The sequence below is a fragment of the Oncorhynchus kisutch genome, linkage group LG24 (genome assembly GCF_002021735.2).
Source record: "Oncorhynchus kisutch isolate 150728-3 linkage group LG24, Okis_V2, whole genome shotgun sequence".
NCBI lineage: Eukaryota > Metazoa > Chordata > Actinopteri > Salmoniformes > Salmonidae > Oncorhynchus > Oncorhynchus kisutch.
In genome coordinates this window covers 39,667,825-39,691,997 of record NC_034197.2, presented here as the reverse complement: position 1 = coordinate 39,691,997, position 24,173 = coordinate 39,667,825, and the positions used below count along the sequence as shown (strand labels likewise).

The window sequence follows — 24,173 nt, the reverse complement described above, 5'->3', positions numbered from 1 at the left end:
ATAATGTAGGGTAAGTAACATTATATAAGGTAGCATTGTTTAAAGTGGCTAGTGATATATTTACATCATTTCCCATCAATTCCCATGATTAAAGTGGCTGGAGTAGAGTCAGTGTCATTGACAGTGTGTTGGCAGTAGCCACTCAATGTTAGTGGTGGCTGTTTAACAGTCTGATGGCCTTGAGATAGAAGCTGTTTTTCAGTCTCTCGGTCCCAGCTTTGATGCACCTGTACTGACCTCGCCTTCTGGATGACAGCGGGGTGAACAGGCAGTGGCTCGGGTGGTTGATGTCCTTGATGATCTTTATGGCCTTCCTGTAGCATCGGGTGGTGTAGGTGTCCTGGAGGGCAGGTAGTTTGCCCCCGGTGATGCGTTGTGCAGACCTCACTACCCTCTGGAGAGCCTTACGGTTGAGGGCGGTGCAGTTGCCATACCAGGCGGTGATACAGCCCGCCAGGATGCTCTCGATTGTGCATCTGTAGAAGTTTGTGAGTGCTTTTGGTGACAAGCCAAATTTCTTCAGCCTCCTGAGGTTGAAGAGGCGCTTCTGCGCCTTCGTCACGATGCTGTCTGTGTGAGTGGACCAATTCAGTTTGTCTGTGATGTGTATGCCGAGGAACTTAAAACTTGCTACCCTCTCCACTACTGTTCCATCGATGTGGATGGGGGGGGTGTTCCCTCTGCTGTTTCCTGAAGTCCACAATCATCTCCTTAGTTTTGTTGACGTTGAGTGTGAGGTTATTTTCCTGACACCACACTCCGAGGGCCCTCACCTCCTCCCTGTAGGCCGTCTCGTCGTTATTGGTAATCAAGCCTACCACTGTTGTGTCGTCCGCAAACTTGATGATTGAGTTGGAGGCGTGCATGGCCACGCAGTCGTGGGTGAACAGGGAGTACAGGAGACAACATACTGTGGCCTGCTCCTCAATATACAACAGCCTTTGGCCTGTTTCCCAATATACAACACATACTGTGGCCTGCTCCTCAATATACAACACATACTGTGGCCTGCTCCTCAATATACAACACATACTGTGGCCTGCTCCTCAATATACAACATACTGTGGCCTGCTCCTCAATATACAACACATACTGTGGCCTGCTCCTCAATATACAACACATACTGTGGCCTGCTCCTCAATATACAACACATACTGTGGCCTGGTCCTCAATATACAACACCTACTGTGGCCTGCTCCTCAATATACAACATACTGTGGCCAGCTCCTCAATATACAACACATACTGTGGCCTGCTCCTCAACATATAACACATACTCTGGCCTGCTCCTCAATATACAACACATACTCTGGCCTGCTCCTCAATATACAACACATACTGTGGCCTGCTCCTCAATATACAACACATACTGTGGCCTGCTCCTCAATATACAACACATACTGTGGCCTGCTCCTCAATATACAACACATACTGTGGCCTGGTCCTCAATATACAACACCTACTGTGGCCTGCTCCTCAATATACAACACATACTGTGGCCTGCTTCTCAACATACAATATACTGTGGCCTGCTCCTCAATATAAAACGCACAGCCTGCTCCTCATTTTAGATTCTATTTTTACAAACACATTAATAACGTCAGCAATACCAGAGAGAAATTGACATCCCCCGACACCACACGTTATAATGAAAGAAGACACCACAGCAAAGGGAGACCGTTAGTAACGTCATTCAATAACAGCATACGTCTCACATGACGATATATGTCAGAGTTAACAGCACTCTTTTAATCATAATGTCAACTGAACAATACATGGGGGGGGGGGGGGGTTCTAAACCATTTCCTCCTCTCAGACCCTGGAATACAGATCCCCATTTCCTGGTTTAGAACTGAAATACATTCTACACGAGAGGCTACTCTAAATTTAAGGACACACGATATAATTTAAAAGTGGTGGTAATATTTGAATGGAACAGATGGAGTTCATGGTACATCACGTCCTGAATAAAGTAAGCTCTATATCTGGTCATGTTAGATCTGTAGTTCATCGTTATGGCTCTTTAGGTTACCAGCCTGAAGGGAAGAGAACAGCTAGGGCTAGCCCATTCCAGCAGGAATTGGATAGCTAACACACAGTCTGTATAGATGTTTGTTTACCTTTATTTAACTAAGCAAGTCAGTTAAGAACAAATTATTATTTACAATGACAGCCTACCCTGGCCAAACCCTCCCCTAATCCGGACGACGCTGGGCCAATTGTGCGCCGCCCTATGGGACTCCCGATCACGGCCGGTTGTGATACATCCCAGGATCGAACCAGGGTCTGTAGTGACACATCTAGCATTGAGATACAGTGCCTTAGACCGCTGCGCCACGTCATATAAAGCTGGAGGGGGAGGGGGAACGCTAACACAGCATGTATAGCTAGCTGGTCGGGGGGGGGGTGCCAGGTCATGGTGCCAGGTCATGGTGAGTTGAGTTCATCCTGCAGGACTAGCAGCATGAATGGCAAACACAGCAGCATGCTATTTCCGGACCCCAATGACCCTGGAATGCAGATCTCCTCTCAGACCCTGGAATACAGATTACCCCTCTCAGTTCTCAGGACAGCCTGACAAAGTGGGAGACCCTCCCACCCCCCTCCCCCAAACCAACCTCCCCTTCTCTCTGTGTCAATCGTGTCGTCGTAACTTCCTGTGTAGTTTTTATTATTACTTGAATATGTTATTCTACTTTCTATTACTATCTATATTATTACCACTGCATTGTGGGAAAAAGCTCTGGAGTTAAGAAATTCACTGTACTGTTTTACACAAGTTGTATCCTGTGTACGTGGCGAATATATTTTGAAACGTGGAAGTTCAAAGAGTACCTCAAATCAAATATTATTTGTCACATGCGCCGTATATAACAAGTGTAGACCTTACCGTGAAATGCTTGCTTACAAGCCCCTTTACCCCTCTCCTACAGATTGAAGTCAAAAGTCAGCAGTTGGGTGAATGCAGTGTTTTTTTTCTTCTGGAAATAGGAACACCAGTGTTTGTAGATCACAGTTCAAAGATGGGAAGGTGTTTTGAACTTATTTTATTTCGCCATATATATCTAGTAGACTAAATTAATTGTAAACATGAAGCTTATTGAGACAATGCCAAGAGTGTGCAAAGCTGTCATCAAGGCAAAGGGTGGCTACTTTGAAGAATCTCAAATATAATGATTTGTTTAACACTTTTTTTGGTTACTACATGATTGCATATGTGTTATTTCATAGTGTTGATGTCTTCACTATTATTCTACAATGTAGAAAATAGTACAAATAAAATAACTTTTGACTTTTGGTATTGTACATTTAGACTAGTTTAGATTATGAAATACCAGTTTATCAATGGCAGCGAAAGAGAGGAAAGCCCTTCTTAGATAATGTCTTGGCTGGTGTGGGCATTGCGTAACCCAGAACAACCTACTAACCTGGGCTCATATTCACAAAGCATTCTCAGAGTAAGAGTGCAGATCTAGTTGAGTTTATTTAGATCATAATCAATAAGATTACATGGATAGAGGGGACCTGATCCTAGATCAACACTCCTACTCACGAATACTTCGGTGTAAACGTGACCTTTTTTTATAACATTTGAAGCACAAACTTGTTCTGGCGATTGAAAACAGATTGTAAACCCAAACAAATGGCCAATGTCAACAGTTAAAACAGTCTGGACTGAAATCAAGTAAGGCTTAGCTGGCCTACAACCCACATGAAAATATACTACAGGGGTCTTCTCTGGGTCTGGGTCTTCTTTTTTAATGTGGGAGGGTTTTAAACCACGTTAGTCAGTCTTCTTTCCCCCCAGTATTTCTAATTTCTAAGAGGGGGTGTGGTATATGCACAATATACCACGGCTAAGGGCTGGGTCCAGGCACTCTGTGTTGCGTCGTGCATAAGAACAGTCCTTAGATGTGGTATATTGGCCATATACCACACCCCCATGTGTCTTATTGCTTAAGTATACTACAGTACATATGGTACTGTAGTACTTTAGTCTGCAATAGTATTTTTTCATGTGTGAAAAATGAAATGAACACAACTTTGTTTTTTAACTTTTTACCCCTAATTCTCCCCAATTTGTAGTTACAGTCTTGTAACTACCCGTATGGAGAGACATGCGTCCTCTGAAACACGACCCAACCAAGCCGCACTGCTTCTTGACACAATCCCTGCTTAACCTGGGAGAGGACAACAACACCAATGTGTCGGAGTAAACACTACACCCGGCGACCGGGTATGCATCTGGTCCGCCACAGGAGTCGCTAGAGCGCAATGGGACAAAGACATCCCTGCCGGCCAAACACTCCCTTAACCCGGACAATGCTGGCCCAATTGTGCACCGCCTTCATGGGTCTCCCGGTCATGGCCGGATGCGACAGAACCTGGACTCGAACCAGGATTTCTAGTGACATAGCTAGCAACTGCGATGCAGTGCCTTAGACCACTGCGCCAATCGGGAGGCCCGACAATGTTTTTCTATGGCTTAGCTTGCCTAGAAGGGCTGATGAAATGCATTGCTATGCATTTCTGTCAATCAACCCACAAACGGCTAACTATAGGTTGATTTTCACCTGGCTGTTTCTGTTTTCGAAACATGAACACACATGTTAGCTAATCTACTCAAACTTCACCAGTTAGTTAAAACAGCTGTGGTCACACACACACACACACACACACACACACACACACACACACACACACACACACACACACACACACACACACACACACACACACACACACACACACACACACACACCTACGAGTGAGAAAAATAAATCACTCATCTGTCATTGTGTGTGTGTGTGCATGCATGCAATGCGTGTGTTTCAAGTTCCACGTTTTTATTGTCACGTGCACACGTGTCTTTCTTGTGTGTAACACTCCCTCACCTGCGAGAGGAGGTCCTGTCAGACAGCCGAGGCCTACGAAGAACATAGAAAATCCCATGGAGTTGTTGAGTTTCTCTTGCCCTACCAGATCCACCTGAGGAAAGAATTAACAAAGAAACATACCACCAGTCAAAAACTAACTAGTGTTTGTTACCAAACTATCTAGGTAGGAACACAAACCCAGGTTTAGTACATTGCCTTCAGAAAGTATTCACACTCCTTGACATCATCCACATTTTGCTGTGTTACAGACTTAATTTAAAATGGATTCATTTGAAATTGTGTCTTACTGGTCTACATACAATACCCTATAATGTCAAAGTGGAATTATTTTTTGTAGACATTTTTTGATTTTTTTAAATGAAAAGCTGAAATGTCTTGAGTCAATAAGTATTCAGCCCCTTTGTTATGGCCTAAATAAGTTCAGCAGGTAAAACAATGGTAAAAACAAGTCACATAATAAGTGGCATGGACTCACTCTGTATGCAATAATAGTGTTACTGAGTGGCCTAGTTACAATTGTGACTTAAATCAGCTTGAAAATAGATGGCAAGACTTGAAAATGGCTGTCTATAGCAATGATCAACTTGACAGAGCTTGAACATTTAAAAAAAATAAAATAATAATTGCCAAATATTGTACAATCCAGGTGTGCAAAGCTCTTAGAGACTTACCCAGAAAGACTCACAGCTGTAATCACTACCAAAATGTGATTCTAACATGTATTGACTCAGAGGTACAGTGCCTTGCGAAAGTATTCGGCCCCCTTGAACTTTGCGACCTTTTGCCACATTTCAGGCTTCAAACATAAAGATATAAAACTGTATTTTTTTGTGAAGAATCAACAACAAGTGGGACACAATCATGAAGTGGAACGACATTTATTGGATATTTCAAACTTTTTTAACAAATCAAAAACTGAAAAATTGGGCGTGCAAAATTAGCCTAATCACTAGGCTACCCTGCCGCCCCAGATGGGTGGGGTTGACAAGACTGATCACTAGGCTACCCTGCCGCCCCAGATGGGTGGGGTTGACAAGTCTAACCACTAGGCTACCCTGCCGCCCAAGATGGGTGGGGTTGACAAGTCTAACCACTAGGCTACCCTGCCGCCCCAGATGGGTGGGGTTGACAAGTCTGATCACTAGGCTACCCTGCCGCCCCAGATGGGTGGGGTTGACAAGTCTAACCACTAGGCCACCCCAGATGGGTGGGGTTGACAAGACTGATCACTAGGCTACCCTGCCGCCCCAGATGGGTGGGGTTGACAAGACTGAGCACTAGGCTACCCTGCCACCCCAGATGGGTGGGGTTGACAAGACTGATCACTAGGCTACCCTGCCGCCCCAGATGGGTGGGGTTGACAAGTCTAACCACTAGGCTACCCTGCCGCCCCAGATGGGTAGGGTTGACAAGTCTAACCACTAGGCTACCCTGCCGCCCCAGATGGGTGGGGTTGACATGTCTAACCACTAGGCTACCCTGCCGCCCCAGATGGGTGGGGTTGACAAGACTGATCACTAGGCTACCCTGCCACCCCAGATGGGTGGGGTTGACAAGTCTGATCACTAGGCTACCCTGCCGCCCCAGATGGGTGGGGTTGACAAGTCTAACCACTAGGCAACCCTGCCGCCCCAGATGGGTAGGGTTGACAAGTCTGATCACTAGGCTACCCTGCCGCCCCAGATGGGTGGGGTTGACAAGTCTAACCACTAGGCTACCCTGCCGCCCCAGATGGGTGGGGTTGACAAGACTGATCACTAGGCTACCCTGCCGCCCCAGATGGGTGGGGTTGACAAGACTGATCACTAGGCTACCCTGCCACCCCAGATGGGTGGGGTTGACAAGACTGATCACTAGGCTACCCTGCCGCCCCAGATGGGTGGGGTTGACAAGACTGATCACTAGGCTACCCTGCCGCCCCAGATGGGTGGGGTTGACAAGTCTGATCACTAGGCTACCCTGCCGCCCCAGATGGGTGGGGTTGACAAGACTGATCACTAGGCTACCCTGCCGCCCCAGATGGGTGGGGTTGACAAGTCTAACCACTAGGCCACCCCAGATGGGTGGGGTTGACAAGACTGATCACTAGGCTACCCTGCCGCCCCAGATGGGTGGGGTTGACAAGACTGAGCACTAGGCTACCCTGCCACCCCAGATGGGTGGGGTTGACAAGACTGATCACTAGGCTACCCTGCCGCCCCAGATGGGTGGGGTTGACAAGTCTAACCACTAGGCTACCCTGCCGCCCCAGATGGGTAGGGTTGACAAGTCTAACCACTAGGCTACCCTGCCGCCCCAGATGGGTGGGGTTGACATGTCTAACCACTAGGCTACCCTGCCGCCCCAGATGGGTGGGGTTGACAAGACTGATCACTAGGCTACCCTGCCACCCCAGATGGGTGGGGTTGACAAGTCTGATCACTAGGCTACCCTGCCGCCCCAGATGGGTGGGGTTGACAAGTCTAACCACTAGGCAACCCTGCCGCCCCAGATGGGTAGGGTTGACAAGTCTGATCACTAGGCTACCCTGCCGCCCCAGATGGGTGGGGTTGACAAGTCTAACCACTAGGCTACCCTGCCGCCCCAGATGGGTGGGGTTGACAAGACTGATCACTAGGCTACCCTGCCGCCCCAGATGGGTGGGGTTGACAAGTCTAACCACTAGGCTACCCTGCCACCCCAGATGGGTGGGGTTGACAAGACTGATCACTAGGCTACCCTGCCGCCCCAGATGGGTGGGGTTGACAAGACTGATCACTAGGCTACCCTGCCACCCCAGATGGGTGGGGTTGACAAGACTGATCACTAGGCTACCCTGCCGCCCCAGATGGGTGGGGTTGACAAGACTGATCACTAGGCTACCCTGCCGCCCCAGATGGGTAGGGTTGACAAGTCTGATCACTAGGCTACCCTGCCGCCCCAGATGGGTGGGGTTGACAAGTCTAACCACTAGGCTACCCTGCCGCCCCAGATGGGTGGGGTTGACAAGACTGATCACTAGGCTACCCTGCCGCCCCAGATGGGTGGGGTTGACAAGTCTAACCACTAGGCTACCCTGCCACCCCAGATGGGTGGGGTTGACAAGACTGATCACTAGGCTACCCTGCCGCCCCAGATGGGTGGGGTTGACAAGACTGATCACTAGGCTACCCTGCCACCCCAGATGGGTGGGGTTGACAAGACTGATCACTAGGCTACCCTGCCGCCCCAGATGGGTGGGGTTGACAAGACTGATCACTAGGCTACCCTGCCGCCCCAGATGGGTGGGGTTGACAAAACTGATCACTAGGCTACCCTGCCGCCCCAGATGGGTGGGGTTGACAAGTCTGATCACTAGGCTACCCTGCCGCCCCAGATGGGTGGGGTTGACAAGACTGATCACTAGGCTACCCTGCCGCCCCAGATGGGTGGGGTTGACAAGACTGATCACTAGGCTACCCTGCCGCCCCAGATGGGTGGGGTTGACAAGACTGATCACTAGGCTACCCTACTAGGCTACCCTGCCACGCTTTGCCAGTATCAACAGTAGATTATGAAGTATTGACCTTGAATTGTCTCTCAGCTGAGACACTGCGTAAGTAAGTTCACAGCAGTGTGCAAGTTATCTTCTTAAATTATATCATCTAATTACCCAGTGAGAAGTCCTAGAAAATATGCAATTTTGTAAATATTATTAAATTGGAATTTCCGTGAATTGACTTAAGTTCTTCAAATCGACACCAACCCTGACGGACTGGTTTCTTACCAGGACGGGCAGTACCATGTAGCTCCCGCAGAACATGGACCCAAACACTGATATTGATATATTGTATGATTAGGCTTGTGTGTGTGTGTGATGTTTCCTTACCAGGACAGGCAGTAGCAGTGCCATGTAACCGCCACAGAAGATGGCAAAGAAGACAGCGTAAACCATGAGCAGGATGTAGGTGTTAGCCAGCGGGGCAAACAGGTTGACCACTCCACACAGGATCAGGTAGGTCTTGTGGTAGTGGTACTTATGGAACGGGTTCTTATCCGCTAGCCAACCAGAGCCTAGCTGGGCTATAGTCTCTGTGATACCTGGAGGGAGAGGGAGAGGGAGAAGGAGAGGGAGAAGGAGAGGGAGAGGGAGAGGGAGAAGGAGAGGGGGGGGGGTGAGAGGGAGGGAGAAGGAGAGGGGGGGTAGGGGGAAGGAGTGAGGGGGGGGGGGAGAGAAGGAGAGGGGGAAAGAGAAGAAGGGGAGGGAGGGAGAAGGAGAGAGGGGGAAGGAGAGGGGACAGAGAATAAGAGGGGGAAGGAGAAAGAGAGGGAGAGGGAGAGGAGAAACCTCTGTATTAGTCTGTATCAAGACTATTGATGACTTTAATGATGATTTTATATTATGTTCTTTGTCGTCAACGGATCATTTCATTACTCATGTACCTGTCCTATTTAAAGGTGGGTGGGCTGTTGAGTGAGTAGTGCCTTTGTCCAGGTTTCAATCAATCAGTAAATCAATCAGCTTTTTGAGAGAAAGAAAGCGAGAGACCAACCTCTATTAGAGAGAGAGAGGGAGAGTGACAGAGAGTGAGAGAGTGAGAGAGAGAGAGCGAGAGAGTACAGCAGCAGTCTTCAAACATGATGTGTGACATCTGTGACATCCTCCATCTCAGTCTCCTCGCACTCAGTCTCCCACAGAGTTCCCATCTGGAGTCCCGTGTTCCGTCTCGTGTTGGAGAGAATGTCCAGGAACACATTCCATTTAGCAGGACACCACGTAGTGGAACACTCCGACAGAGATCTATCTAGCCTGAGTGCCAGTCTGTTTGTGCTATTATTACAACTCCTTGTCACTCATTGTGATGTTTGGCTTGACTATGACAGCAATGGAGTAAACAAACTTCTCTTACGTGTAGAATACAGAATGACAGTCACATCATTTCTATTTGTGATGTTTTTATCTGCAGGGTTCTAAACTGTTTTCCTACTCAAGGTAAAGCAAGATACAGAGGTTAATAAGTGCAGTGGCTTATCATAAGCAACAGAGTGTTCCTTCATAATGCCGTTACAACCGCTGACGGCAACCACTGACGACAACAACAACAACTTACGACAACAACAGCTGACAACAGCTTACGCCAACGGCTGAATGTGGTAGACAAATCAATAGATAACAGCAAAACAAATATCTAATGAATAGATAAGATCTGCATCAACTACTGTATTCGTGATCATCTGTCACATCACAGCTATTGATTATGTTTTGAATTAATTAGTTCTAGTGGCTGATAATAACTGTGCATCTAGAATGGGTTAATCCCAAATGGCAGCCTATTCCCTATAAAGTACAGAACTTTGTGAACACAGATCTATGGTGCCCTTGTTAAAAATAGTGCAATATATATATATAGGGAAAATGGTGCCATTCAGGATTGTGGCCTCTCTCTCTCTCCTGTCTTTTCTGGAGTCAATGTGAATGTGATAGCTGCTGCAGTGGCTGTATTGTCCCTGGGTTCAGAAATAGCTCTGGACAGGCAGCATCATCCCATTGATCAATTAAATAAAGTAAACAGGTCCCCCATCCCACACAGTCAGACCAGTGCTAGTCTACAGCCCAAATGGCAGCCTATTGCCTATATAGTGCACTACTGTTGTAGGGAATGGGATGCCATTTGGGACACAAACCACAGTGATTTCCACTATTGATGGAGTACTGCAGTGAGTGGACTTGAATCTACTGTGGACTTCTTTTTTTATTTAACTAGGCAAGTCAGTTAAGAACAAATTCTTACTTACAATGATGGCCTAGGAACAGTGGGTTAACTGCCTGTTAAGGGGGCAGAACAACAGATTTGTACCTTGTCAGCTCGGGGATTTGAACTTGCAACCTTCCAGTTACTAGCCCAACGCTCGAACCACTAGGCTACCCAGCTCAGATACTCTGCAGCGTTATAGGGTTATCACAGTGTGAGGTTTGAGGGAAAAAAAGTTTAGTGATAGCTTTTTTTTAAGCTGGTAATCTTTTCTAGTCTTATTGATTGACAACGTCAACAGCCTTTATCAGAATGAGAGTGTAGTTGGCTCATGGTCTCAAGAAAGGCCATCAAAAACATTAGTTAATAGAGAGGCGCCAACAGAGGTTCACTTCGCCATAGCTCGTTGGTCAAAGCCTATGTGGAAATTAATAGGGTTTTATAGATACTAAATGACAAAAAATAATGTCTGAGGTAAACACAGGCTTAGGAGATCTTAAACATTTTGTTCTATGAGATATTCTTCATCAGCTAAAGCACACGACGGCTTCATGATTCACAAAGGTCATGTTAACTGACTCATAAACTCAGCAAAAAAAAGAAACAGCCCTTTTTCAGGACCCTGTCTTTCAAAGATAATTCGTAAAAATCGAAATAACTTCACAGATCTTCATTGTATAGGGTTTAAATACTGGTTCCCATGCTTGTTCAATAACCATAAACTATTAATGAACATGCACTTGTGGAACGGTCGTTAAGACACTAACAGCTTACAGACGGTAGGCAATTAAGGTCACAGTTATGAAAACTTAGGACACTAAAGAGGCCTTTCTACTGACTCTGAAAAACACCAAAAGAAAGATGCCCAGTGTCCCTGAACGTGCCTTAGGCATGCTGCAAGGAGGCATGAGGACGGCAGATGTGGCTATGGCAATAAATTGCAATGTCCGTACTGTGAGACCCTTAAGGCAGCGCTACAAGGAGACAGGACGGACAGCTGATCATCATCGCAGTGGCACAACACCTGCACAGGATCGGTACATCCGAACATCACCTGCGGGACAGGTACAGGATGGCAACAACAACTGCCCGAGTTACACCAAAAACGCACAATCCCTCCATCAGTGCTCAAAATGTCCTCAATAGGCTGAGAGAGTCTGGACTGAGGGCTTGAAGGCCTGGTGTAAGGCAGGTCCTCACCAGACATTACTGGCAACAACGTCGCCTATGGGCACAAACCCACCGTCGCTGGACCAGACAGGACTGGCAAAAAGTGCTCTTCACTGACGAGTCGCGGTTTTGTCTCACCAGGGGTGATGGTCAGATTTGAGTTTATCATCGAAGGAATCAGCGTAACACCGAGGCCTGTACTCTGGAGTGGGATCAATTTGGAGGTGGAGGATCCATCATGGTCTGGGGCGGTGTTTCACAGCATCATCGGACTGAGCTTGTTGTCATTGCAGGCACGCTGTGCGTTACAGGGAAGACATCCTCCTCCCTCATGTGGTACCCTTCCTGCACGCTCATCCTGACATGACACTCCAGCATGACAATGCCACCAGCCATACTGCTCGTTCTGTGCGTGATTTCCTGCAAGACAGGAATTTCGGTGTTCTGCCATGGCCAGCAAAAAGCCCGGATTTCAATCCCATTGAGCACATCTGAGACCTGTTGGATCGGAGGGTGAGGGCTAGAGCCATTCCCCACAGAAATGTCCAGGAACTTGCAGGTGCCTTGGTGGAAGAGTGGGGTAACAACTCACAGCAAGAACCGGCAAAGCTGGTGCAGTCCATGAGGAAGTGCACTGCAGTACTTAATGCAGCTGGTGGCCACACCAGATACTAACTGTACTTTTGATTTTTACCCCCCCCACCCCCCCCTTTGTTCAGGGACATATTGTTCCATTTCTGTTAGTCACATGTCTGTAGAACTTGTTCAGTTTATGTCTCAGTTGTTGAATCTTGTTATATTCATACAAATATTTACACATTTTGTTTGCTGAAAATAAACGCAGTTGACAGTGAGAGGACGTTTTTTTGTTGTTGCTGAGTTTAGTATATCATAGAACAAAACATGACGCCTTCATAATTCATAAAGGTCATGTTAACTGACTAATAGTATCACATAGAAGAAAACATATCAGATCTCCTAAGCCTATGTTAACCTCAGACTTAATTTTCAGCATTTATCCCACAACCCTCCTAAGATCAAATCAAATCAAATGTATTTATATAGCCCTTCGTACATCAGCTAATATCTCAAAGTGCTGTACAGAAACCCAGCCTAAAACCCCAAACAGCATGCAATGCAGGTGTAGAAGCACGACCCCATTCATTTCCCCATAGGCTTTGACCAATGAGCCATGGGTAACTAATTTCATTTCCCCCCCCTCTGGAGAACAGACTAGCCCTGAGGTTCTTCCCCCTCCGGAGAACAGACTAGCCCTGAGGTTCTTCCCCCTCCGGAGAACAGACTAGCCCTGAGGTTCTTCCCCCTCTGGAGAACAGACTAGCCCTGAGGTTCTTCCCCCTCCGGAGAACAGACTAGCCCTGAGGTTCTTCCCCCTCCGGAGAACAGACTAGCCCTGAGGTTCTTCCCCCTCCGGAGAACAGACTAGCCCTGAGGTTCTTCCCCCTCTGGAGAACAGACTAGCCCTGAGGTTCTTCCCCCTCTGGAGAACAGACTAGCCCTGAGGTTCTTCCCCCTCTGGAGAACAGACTAGCCCTGAGGTTCTTCCCCCTCCGGAGAACAGACTAGCCTTGGTGTTTTTTGTCTGTTTTACTCACAGCAGGTTGGTGGAAGTTTTTTATTTATTTATTTTTTACAGCTGTTTCTGAAGAAACGCAGGACAATGGGTTTCAATAGAGCTGCCTCTCTCTCTCTAGCCAGATCAGTTTGTGCCATCTTGCCAACTTATGACAACTCAAGACCCCACATGAAAAGAAATGCTACAGTTTACTATAGAATACTACACTACTTACTATAGAATTCTATACTAAACTTTATTATACTGTAGAATACTACACTACTGTAGTATCCCTCAATCACGTGTAGTACTTACTATAGTATGTGGTAGTATACTGTAGAATACTATAGTAAATACTACAGTATTATCAGCAAAAAAAGCACTGTAGTAAATACTACAGTAATATATGCAAAAACACTACAGTGTGCAAAAACACAACACTTTTTGAAACTATAGTAAATACTACAGTATTTAATTAGCATATACCCCACGCATTCCCCTCCCCCATATCACAAGTTGTGCCACCCATAAGTTATAAACCTATATGCCAAGTATAGACCATATACAGTTCTGTGAAAAGTATTTGGCCCCCTTTCTGATTTTCCCTATTTTTGCATAGAAACGGACTGTTATTAGATCTTCAACCAAAACTTGGTATTAAATCAAGGGATCCTGAGTTTACAAATAACAACAAAACAAAAAAAATGTGTATTTATTTATTTAATTAAATGGAGTTAAGAAACACCCAATGTCCCCTGTGTGGAAAAAGTAATTGCCCACTTACACTCAATTACTGGTTGTGCCACCTTTAGCTGAAATGACTGCAACCAAACGCTTCCTGTAGTTGTTGATCAGTCTCTCACATGTCATCCAAAAAGTTGAATACATTTAGCCAAAAAAGCACCTGGAAGCACCTGGATGATTATCAAAACTCTTGGAAGAATGTTGTATGGACAGTATAACCTTTGAGAAGACATGGGTCCCGTTATGTCTGGCGAAAACCAAACACGGCATTCCATAGTAAGAGCGTCATAAGAACGGTCAAGCATGGTGGTAGTGTGATGGTTTGGGGTTGCTTTGCTGCCTCAGGACCGGGACGACTTGCCTTAATAGAAGGAACCATGAATTCTGCTCTGTATCAGAGAGTTCTACAGGAGAATGTCAGGCCAACAGTCTGTGAGCTGAAGCTGATGTGCAGCAAGACAATGATACAAAACACACAATCAAGTCTTCATGAAAATTGATAGAAAGCAACAAAAATCGAAGTTTTGGAATGGCCTAGTCAAAGTCCAGACCCAATACCAATTGAGATGTTGTGGCAAGACTTGAAATGAGCTGTTCTTGCTTGAAAACCCAGAAAAGTCGCTGAGTTAAAGCAGTTCTGCATGCAAGAGAGGGCCACAATTCGTCTACAGCGACGTGAGAGACTGATCAACAACTACAGGAAGCGTTTGGTTGCAGTCATTGCAGCTAAAGGTGTCACAGTCAGCTATTGAGTGTAAGGGGGCCATTACTTTTTCATACAGGGGCATCGGATGTTGGATAACTTTGTCCATAAAATAAATTAAATAAGTATGTAATTGTTGTGTTATTTGTTCCCTTTATCTAATAGGTTTTGGTTGAAGTATAAAAAAAATATACAAAAGTAGAGACAATTAGAAAGGGAGAAACTTTTTTTCACGGCCAAAGTATTATATAATAACTTCACTATCCTCAAAGGGATATTCAATATAGTATATATACAGTGCCTTGCGAAAGTATTCGGCCCCCTTGAACTTTGCGACCTTTTGCCACATTTCAGGCTTCAAACATAAAGATATAAAACTGTATTTTTTTGTGAAGAATCAACAACAAGTGGGACACAATCATGAAGTGGAACAACATTTATTGGATATTTCAAACTTTTTTAACAAATCAAAAACTGAAAAATTGGGCGTGCAAAATTATTCAGCCCCTTAAGTTAATACTTTGTAGCGCCACCTTTTGCTGCGATTACAGCTGTAAGTCGCTTGGGGTATGTCTCTATCAGTTTTGCACATCAAGAGACTGACATTTTTTCCCATTCCTCCTTGCAAAACAGCTCGAGCTCAGTGAGGTTGGATGGAGAGCATTTGTGAACAGCAGTTTTCAGTTCTTTCCACAGATTCTCGATTGGATTCAGGTCTGGACTTTGACTTGGCCATTCTAACACCTGGATATGTTTATTTTTGAACCATTCCATTGTAGATTTTGCTTTATGTTTTGGATCATTGTCTTGTTGGAAGACAAATCTCCGTCCCAGTCTCAGGTCTTTTGCAGACTCCATCAGGTTTTCTTCCAGAATGGTCCTGTATTTGGCTCCATCCATCTTCCCATCAATTTTAACCATCTTCCCTGTCCCTGCTGAAGAAAAGCAGGCCCAAACCATGATGCTGCCACCACCATGTTTGACAGTGGGGATGGTGTGTTCACGGTGATGAGCTGTGTTGCTTTTACGCCAAACATAACGTTTTGCATTGTTGCCAAAAAGTTCAATTTTGGTTTCATCTGACCAGAGCACCTTCTTCCACATGTTTGGTGTGTCTCCCAGGTGGCTTGTGGCAAACTTTAAACAACACTTTTTATGGATATCTTTAAGAAATGGCTTTCTTCTTGCCACTCTTCCATAAAGGCCAGATTTGTGCAATATAAGACTGATTGTTGTCCTATGGACAGAGTCTCCCACCTCAGCTGTAAATCTCTGCAGTTCATCCAGAGTGATCATGAGCCTCTTGGCTGCATCTCTGATCAGTCTTCTCCTTGTATGAGCTGAAAGTTTAGAGGGACGGCCAGGTCTTGGTAGATTTGCAGTGGTCTGATACTCCTTCCATTTCAATATTATCGCTTGCACAGTGCTCCTTGGGATGTTTAAAGCTTGGGAAATCTTTTTGTATCCAAATCCGGCTTTAAACTTCTTCACAACAGTATCTCGGACCTGCCTGGTGTGTTCCTTGTTCTTCATGATGCTCTCTGCGCATTTAACGGACCTCTGAGACTATCACAGTGCAGGTGCATTTATACGGAGACTTGATTACACACAGGTGGATTGTATTTATCATCATTAGTCATTTAGGTCAACATTGGATCATTCAGAGATCCTCACTGAACTTCTGGAGAGAGTTTGCTGCACTGAAAGTTAAAGGGGCTGAATAATTTTGCACGCCCAATTTTTCAGTTTTTGATTTGTTAAAAAAGTTTGAAATATCCAGTAAATGTCGTTCCACTTCATGATTGTGTCCCACTTGTTGTTGATTCTTCACAAAAAAATACAGTTTTATATCTTTATGTTTGAAGCCTGAAATGTGGCAAAAGGTCGCAAAGTTCAAGGGGGCCGAATACTTTCGCAAGGCACTGTATATATATATATATTTTTCCCCCTTTACCAATAGGTGCCCTTCTTTGCAAGGCATCGGAAAACCTCCCTGGTCTTTGTCGTAGAATCTGTACTTGAAATTCACTGCTCGACTAAGGGACATTACATATAATGTGTGGGGTACAGAGACTGGGTTTTCATTTAAAAACACCATTATTGCACACGGAGTGAGTCCGTGCCACTTATTATGTGACTTGTTCAGCAAATTGTTAATCCTGAAGTTATTTAGGCTTGCCATAACGAAGGGGTTGAATACTTATTGACTTAAGACTTTTCAGCTTTTCAGCTTTTGTTTACTAATTCATTAAAAAAAATTATTGTAAAAACATAATTCAAGTTTGACATTATGGGGTGTGTAGATCAGTGACACAACATCTGCAAAAACGTCAAGGGGTGTGAATACTTTCTGAAGGCACTGCATACTACAGTTTTCATTACTACAGTATTTATACTACAGTTACCTGTAAATACTACAGTATTCACTGTAGTGTTGTTAATGACTTTGGTCTGCAAAAAACTACAGTGAATACTACAGTAAAGCCTGCAAAAAAACAGTACAGTGAATACTATAGTATTTACAGTATATCATAGTATACTATAATATGTTTTCATGTGGGACAGCACAAACAGATTTGGAACCAGGATCTTTCTCTCTCTCTCTCTCCACTTCCTGGAAGCCAAACGGCTTGGGAATGGGAAGTCACAGATGTTTGTGAGGCTCTCACCTCTGTCAGTCATCCAGCCAGAAAAGACAGGCATGTGTTATAGTGCTACACGCCTCCCAGCGATAACCCTTAACAAGCTAAAGGTCCAACTACAAGGCAGAAGGATTGCTTTTCAATTCCTCTCACTTCAAACAGACATTTAATCAAATAAAATGTATTTTATAAAGCCTGTTTTATATCGGCAGGTGTCACAAAGTGCTAGTGAGGTTTCCCTGTTGAAGCAGCCCACATGAAAAAAAAACTACAGTTTTCTATAAAACACTACAGTACTTACTATAGAATTCTCAATGATTATGAGGGAACAATATCAACCAGGCACTTCAACATTGGACAAAAAAAAGAAAGTATAAATTGTAATGCCCTCCTGTCACCACGGCAACCGCTTTTACACACTAAGCCGTTGCCTAGTGACCCCAGTGGATTGGCCGATGGTGGCCTGACATGAGGCCTGGTCTGGTGCATAGAAATGTAAATAATAGAACGCAGAAACATGGACTGGTATGGGAATGTGCATTCCATTAATTATATTTCTATGGTCTGGACTATGGTGGCCCTCCTCTCTGTCTGAGCTCAGCTAGCTGAAAGGACCTCTTTCTATGGAGGTGGGGAGGGAGGCTGGGGGACATATTGGGTATGTTGTGGTGTGTGTGGGTCTCTCTCTCTCTGTCTCTCTCTCTCTCTGTCTGTGTGGGTGTGTGTGCTTTCTGGGAGCATGGAACATGACATGGCAGCAGAATGTGAGACAGAAAGCATGTGTGCTGAGAATAACTCAATGCTATCATCCCTGCTCCTCTCACAGACAGGCTCAGACTCACTTACTTTAATACACAAAGTCTGTGAGGAGCATAGGCCATCCATTTATGTTCTCCAAGACACCCTCTGCTCGTTTAGAGGTACTTTGGGTTCAAGACGGAAATAGAGACATCCATACCAACTGGTTCCCGGCCCACATGGACGAACCTCTGTGTTAGACCTACATTCATTCACATACCACTCCCATTCCCTCTCAGAAGCCAGAACCAAATTGTGTGCACTAGCTAGCTATCTACTCAATATGACAGTCTGTCACAAGATCTCCAGTCATTAGTCAATAATTTTGCACGCCCAATTTTTCCTTTTTTGATTTGTTAAAAAAGTTTGAAATATCCAATAAATGTCGTTCCACTTCATGATTGTGTCCCACTTGTTGTTGATTCTTCACAAAAAAATACAGTTTTATATCTTTATGTTTGAAGCCTGAAATGTGGCAAAAGGTCGCAAAGTTCAAGTGGGCCGAATACTTTCGCAAGGCACTGTACATATATACATACATACATATATACATACATATATACATATACATATATAGATAATGGAGAACCATTTAGGACGCAAGCCTGGTTTTCATACAGAGTGGCCTCAGCCTCATCAATGGGGATACTACTGAGCTGAACTCAACGGCTCGGGCCATTGGGCCAAAGTTCAGGTTTTATATAAGAACGTTTTACATAAGACTACTGCAGCTAGGGTCTGAGTCTGCGCTGCTACAGTACTCACAAATAATTCATAAATAGTGTAAGAGGAACAAGATAACTATAGCTGAGGTCTATTTTTTTTTTGCCTCACTTCTAAAAAACTATTTCTAATAATCTATTCAACCACAACTTCACATAAAGCTGGTTCTACCTCTAAACACAGTGCCCTGAGAACTACACATTTGAAGATATAGTATGTTTGCATCCTTTTCTAAAAATAGAATCTCATCTCATAAGCACTGCAAAGAAAACTAGGTACTCGGCTGGGCTCGTTCTACATGACTAGGCATACGGAAAACTGGACATTTTGAATCTTGCATATGTTCATAGAAAGATTTGTGGCTCATTCAATTACTGTACTGGCTTTCCAGATTGATTGCCAACAGCTTGAGGTCGTTTGGATCAATTACTTTGCCAGTCATGCTCTATTGGTCACATAGGCAAAATTGCCACGGGGGACATGGCAAAATGTGTTGAAATGCAGGAATCTAGCTGTTTTACAAAAACAATCTGCTTTCCCCAAAACAATATTGTTATTATTTTTGGGGGGTTGGGGAGTAGGTCCCCCGGAGTCCCAAATGCGTTAGTCCGGCCCTGCTCGGACGCACTGCATGTTCTCTGCTCAGCGATGCGGTCTATAGACATTCGCACAGCCTATTCGCACTTCTCCCTCACTCATTTCAGTCAGGGGCGAGACGAGGGGGAGGGCCTGAGGTGGCACCAGCCTCCCCTGAAATATGATTGGTCACCCTTGGTGACCCCCCCCCCATTCTCATTGGGTCAGAGCGCAGTCAAACTCGGCAGACTTGAAGAGCAAAGACGGAAAGTTCGTTCTGGTTTTCCCTTTGTACGAGATGAAAACTGACCCGGCACCTCTGGCAGGCTAAAACGAACGCACCAAAACAGTACCGCGTCGTCTTCTGGCGCTGACCCGGCACCTCTGGCAGGCTAAAACAAACGCACCAAAACAGTACCGCGTCGTCTTCTGCCGCTGACCCGGCACCTCTGGCAGGCTAAAACGAACGCACCAAATCAGTACCGCGTCGTCTTCTAGCGCTGACCCGGCACCTCTGGCAGGCTAAAACGAACGCACCAAAACAGTACCGCGTCGTCTTCTGGCACTGACCCGGCACCTCTGGCAGACTAAAACAAACGCACCAAAACAGTACTGCGTCGTCTTCTGGCGCTGACCCGGCACCTCTGGCAGGCTAAAACAAACGCACCAAAACAGTAACGCGTCGTCTTCTGGCGTTGACCCGGCATCTCTGTCAGGCTAAAACAAACGCACCAAAACAGTACCGTGTCGTCTTCTGGCGCTGACCCGGCACCTCTGGCAGGCTAAAACGAACGCACCAAAACAGTACCGCGTCGTCTTCTGGCGCTGACCCGGCACCTCTGGCAGGCTAAAACGAACGCACCAAAACAGTACCGCGTCGTCTTCTGGCGCTGACCCGGCACCTCTGGCAGGCTAAAACGAACGCACCAAAACAGTACCGCGTCGTCTTCTGGCGCTGACCCGGCACCTCTGGCAGGCTAAAACGAACGCACCAAAACAGTACCGCGTCGTCTTCTGGCGCTGACCCGGCACCTCTGGCAGGCTAAAACGAACGCACCAAAACAGTACCGCGTCGTCTTCTGCGCTTCTGTCATTAGAAGGAAGTTTCCCGAATGACCTAGTGGATATTGACAGAATACGGTCGGGAGACAGACTAGGGAGTCGGGATCAACATTCAACGACACAAATGTCAGTTTTTGTCCATGGTATGTTCAGTCAATTATTATATTTAAAAAGAAACATGGAATGGGCATAAGGTAAGGAGAACTCCACTTATAATAAAACTCAGTCTTCATCTGTTGTGTCTTTATAATATAAATAAATAGGTATGTGTGCATCATTATAATGCAACTCAGTGTTCATATTTTGTGAATTTGTTATACTTGCCTTCAAATAATGATGATGGCGACTTAACCTTCCATTTGCACTGGGTTTACAAAATACCCTTTCATATAGGCCTCAAAATACCCTTTCATATAGGCCTCAAAATACCCTTTCATATAGGCCTCAAAATACCCTTTCATATAGGCCTCAAAATACCCTTTCATATAGGCCTCAAAATACCCTTTCATATAGGCCTCAAAATACCTTTTCATATAGGCCTCAAAATACCCTTTCATATAGGCCTCAAAATACCCTTTCATATAGGCCTCAAAATACCCTTTCATATAGGCCTCAAAATACACTTTCATATAGGCCTCAAAATACCCTTTCATATAGGCCTCAAAATACCCTTTCATATAGGCCTCAAAATACCCTTTCATATAGGCCTCAAAATACCCTTTCATATAGGCCTCAAAATACCCTTTCATATAGGCCTCAAAATACCCCATCCATACAATCCATTTGGGAAGTTTTCAGACCCCTTCACTTTTTCCACATTTTGATACGTTACAGCCTTATTCCAAAATGTTTAAAAAATCTAAGTAATAATAATCTCATCAACCTAAACAAAATACCCCATAATGACAAAGCAAAAACAGTATTTTAGAAATATATATATATATATATATTTATTTGAGAAATATCACATTTACATGAGTATTCAGACCCTTTAATCAGTACTTTGTTGAAGCTCCTTTGACAGTGATTACAGCCTTGAGTCTTCTTGGACATGATGCTACAAGCTTGGCACACCTGTATGTGGGGAATTTCTCCAATTCTTCTCTCAAGCTCTGTCAGGTTGGACAGGGAGTGTTGCTGCACAGCTATTCTCAAGTCTCTCCAGAGATGTTCGATTTGGTTCAAGTCCGTCTCTGGCTGGGCCACACAGGGCCATTCAGAGACTTGTCCCAATGCCACTCTTGCATTGTCTTGACTGTATGCTTCGGGTTGTTGTCCTGGTGGAAGGTGAACCTTCCACCTGCGCGCTCTGAAGCAGGTTTTCATCAAGGATCTCTCTGTAATTTGCTCTGTTAATCTTTCCCTCAGCCTGACTAGTCTCCTAGACCCTGCCGCTGAAAAACATTCCTACAGCATGATGCTGCCACCTCCATGCTTCACCGTAGGGATGGTGCCAGGTTTCTTCCGGAAGTGACTCTTGGCATTCAGGCCAAAGAGTTCAATCTTGGTTTCATCAGACCAGAGAATCTTGTTTCTCATGGTCTGAAAGTACTTTAGGTGCCTTTTGGAAAACTTAAAGCGGTCTGTCATGTGCCTTTTACTGAGGAGTGGTTTCCGCCTGACCACTTGACCATAAAGTCCTAATTGCTGGAGTGCTGCAAAGATGGTTGTCCTTCTGGCAGGTTCTCCCATCTCCACAGAGGAATTCTGAAGCTCTGTCACAGTGACCATCAGGTTCTTGGTTACCTCCCTGACAAAGGCCCTTCTCCCCCAATTGCTCAGTTTGGCCGTGCGGAAAGTTCTAGGAAAGGTCTTGGTGGTTCCAAACTTCTTCCATTTAAGAATGATGGAGGCCACTGTGTTCTTGGGGACCATCAATGCTGCAGGCATGTTTTTATACCCTTCCCCAGACCTGTGCCTCGACACAATCCTGTCTCGGAGCTCTACGGACAATTCCTTCGACCTCATGGCTTGGTGTTTGCTCTGACATGCACTGTCAACTGTGGGACCTTATATAGACAGGTGTAGCTTTCCAAATCATGTCCAATCAAATGAATAGGTGGAATAGGTGGACTCCAGTCAAGTTGTAGAAACATCTCAAGGATGATCAATGGAAATAGGATGCACGTGAGCTCAATTTCAAATTTCATAGTGAAGGGTCTGAATACCAAAGATTTTCTAAAAGCCTGTTTTTGCCTTTTTCACTACGGGGTATTGTGTGTAGATTGATGAGGAAATTGTTGTTGTTTTTTAAATCCATTTTAGAGGAAGGCTGTATAGAAACAATGTGGAAAAAGAGTCTGAATAAAGCACTGTATACACCTCCATATATACCCCTCCATATATACCCCTCCATATATACACCTCCATATACAGTGGGGCAAAAAAGTATTTGTGCAAGTTCTCCCACTTAAAAAGATGAGAGAGGCCTGTAATTTTCATCTGACTAGGTCTTTCCCTTTACTAGGGAAGGTGTTATTACTACCCTATATTCAACAAGGTATATTCAAATTCAATTGTTTAATCATCAAGGGTACAAGTATGAGTATCCTGAGAGATTATTGTCTTTGGTCACCATCCTTGCTTGTTTGCACAGTGGAAATGTTGTGAAAAAGAGGTTCTGTGGGTTGATAAAGACCTGAGACATGTCTGTAGACCCTACAGCCTACTTTCCCGGTATGGTGTCCTAATGCCCACAGCCTACTTGCCTTGTAGGGTGACCAAATGTCTACAGCCTTGTCTCAGGGGAAGGTTGATCGACTGTCTGAGACTCACCTGCCACAGAGATGATGAAGGAAGCATCCATGGCATCTATACCCAGGTTCCTGGCCCGGGCAGACAAGTGGAAGTAGGGGATGAAGTAAGCCAGCTGGCTGAATACCACGGACCAAGTGTAGATGCAGAAGAAGGGGTTCTTCAACAGGGAGAAGTCTAGGACTCTGTTATTTTTCACAGCCGGTGGGATGTGATCATCCACAGTGGTAGAACCATTAGTTGAGGAGAACCCAAACACAGCTGAACCGTTTAGGCTAATGGTACCGTTCTGTTCCATGAGGCTGGGGCTGTCTATGGTGGCTGTGGGAGGGGATGCCTCCTGAACGTGCCTGTTCACGCTGTTTTGTACCAGCTTGGTCAGTTCAGGGTTTGGTGGAGGTGGGGGGATGTAGTTGCTCTGAACCAACTCATGTGTGGAGACCTTCTCTGAGGTCTCAGTGTCCCAATGCAGGGGTTGTGGAGTGGAAGGAGAAGACTCTGATTTGGTGATGCCATTGGTTAACATTGTGGATCTGTTAAAGCAGCATCCATTCTGAGGGCGGTCCTTCTCCTTCTCTGGATCTATCAGAGGGGTTTTTTGGATGGATGAAGATGAGGATGAGGAAGGGGGTGGTGCAGGCTTAATGTGGATGGGTCTTAGCAGCATCCCAGAGGCCACCAGGTTTAACATCAGGCCTCCTAGGATCAGCAGAGCTCCTATGGGAGGAGCATAGGGGTGTTACGGGGTCATTCCAGAAGAGCATTATGATATTCCCATAATAATTAAATCATTTTCACATCCCAATAACAGATGTG

The 24,173-nt window shown here is 45.2% G+C and overlaps 1 protein-coding gene across 3 annotated transcripts in view; it reads right to left on the bottom strand.

Annotated features, from left to right (window-relative positions):
- LOC109884804 (monocarboxylate transporter 5-like) overlaps window positions 1-24,173 on the bottom strand; it is a 48,530-nt gene that overhangs the window by 8,274 nt on the left and 16,083 nt on the right. For 2 of the 3 annotated variants that reach the window (XM_020476730.2, XM_020476721.2), the window contains exons 7-9: window positions 23,379-24,074; window positions 8,746-8,957; window positions 4,896-4,989 (exon numbers count right to left, since the gene is read on the bottom strand). In XM_020476730.2, coding sequence (XP_020332319.1) covers window positions 4,896-4,989; window positions 8,746-8,957; window positions 23,379-24,074 — 1,002 coding nt within the window. Of the gene's footprint in view, window positions 1-2,314; window positions 2,537-4,895; window positions 4,990-8,745; window positions 8,958-23,378; window positions 24,075-24,173 lie in introns of those variants that run through there. The other variant, XM_020476737.2, reaches the window with a different exon arrangement.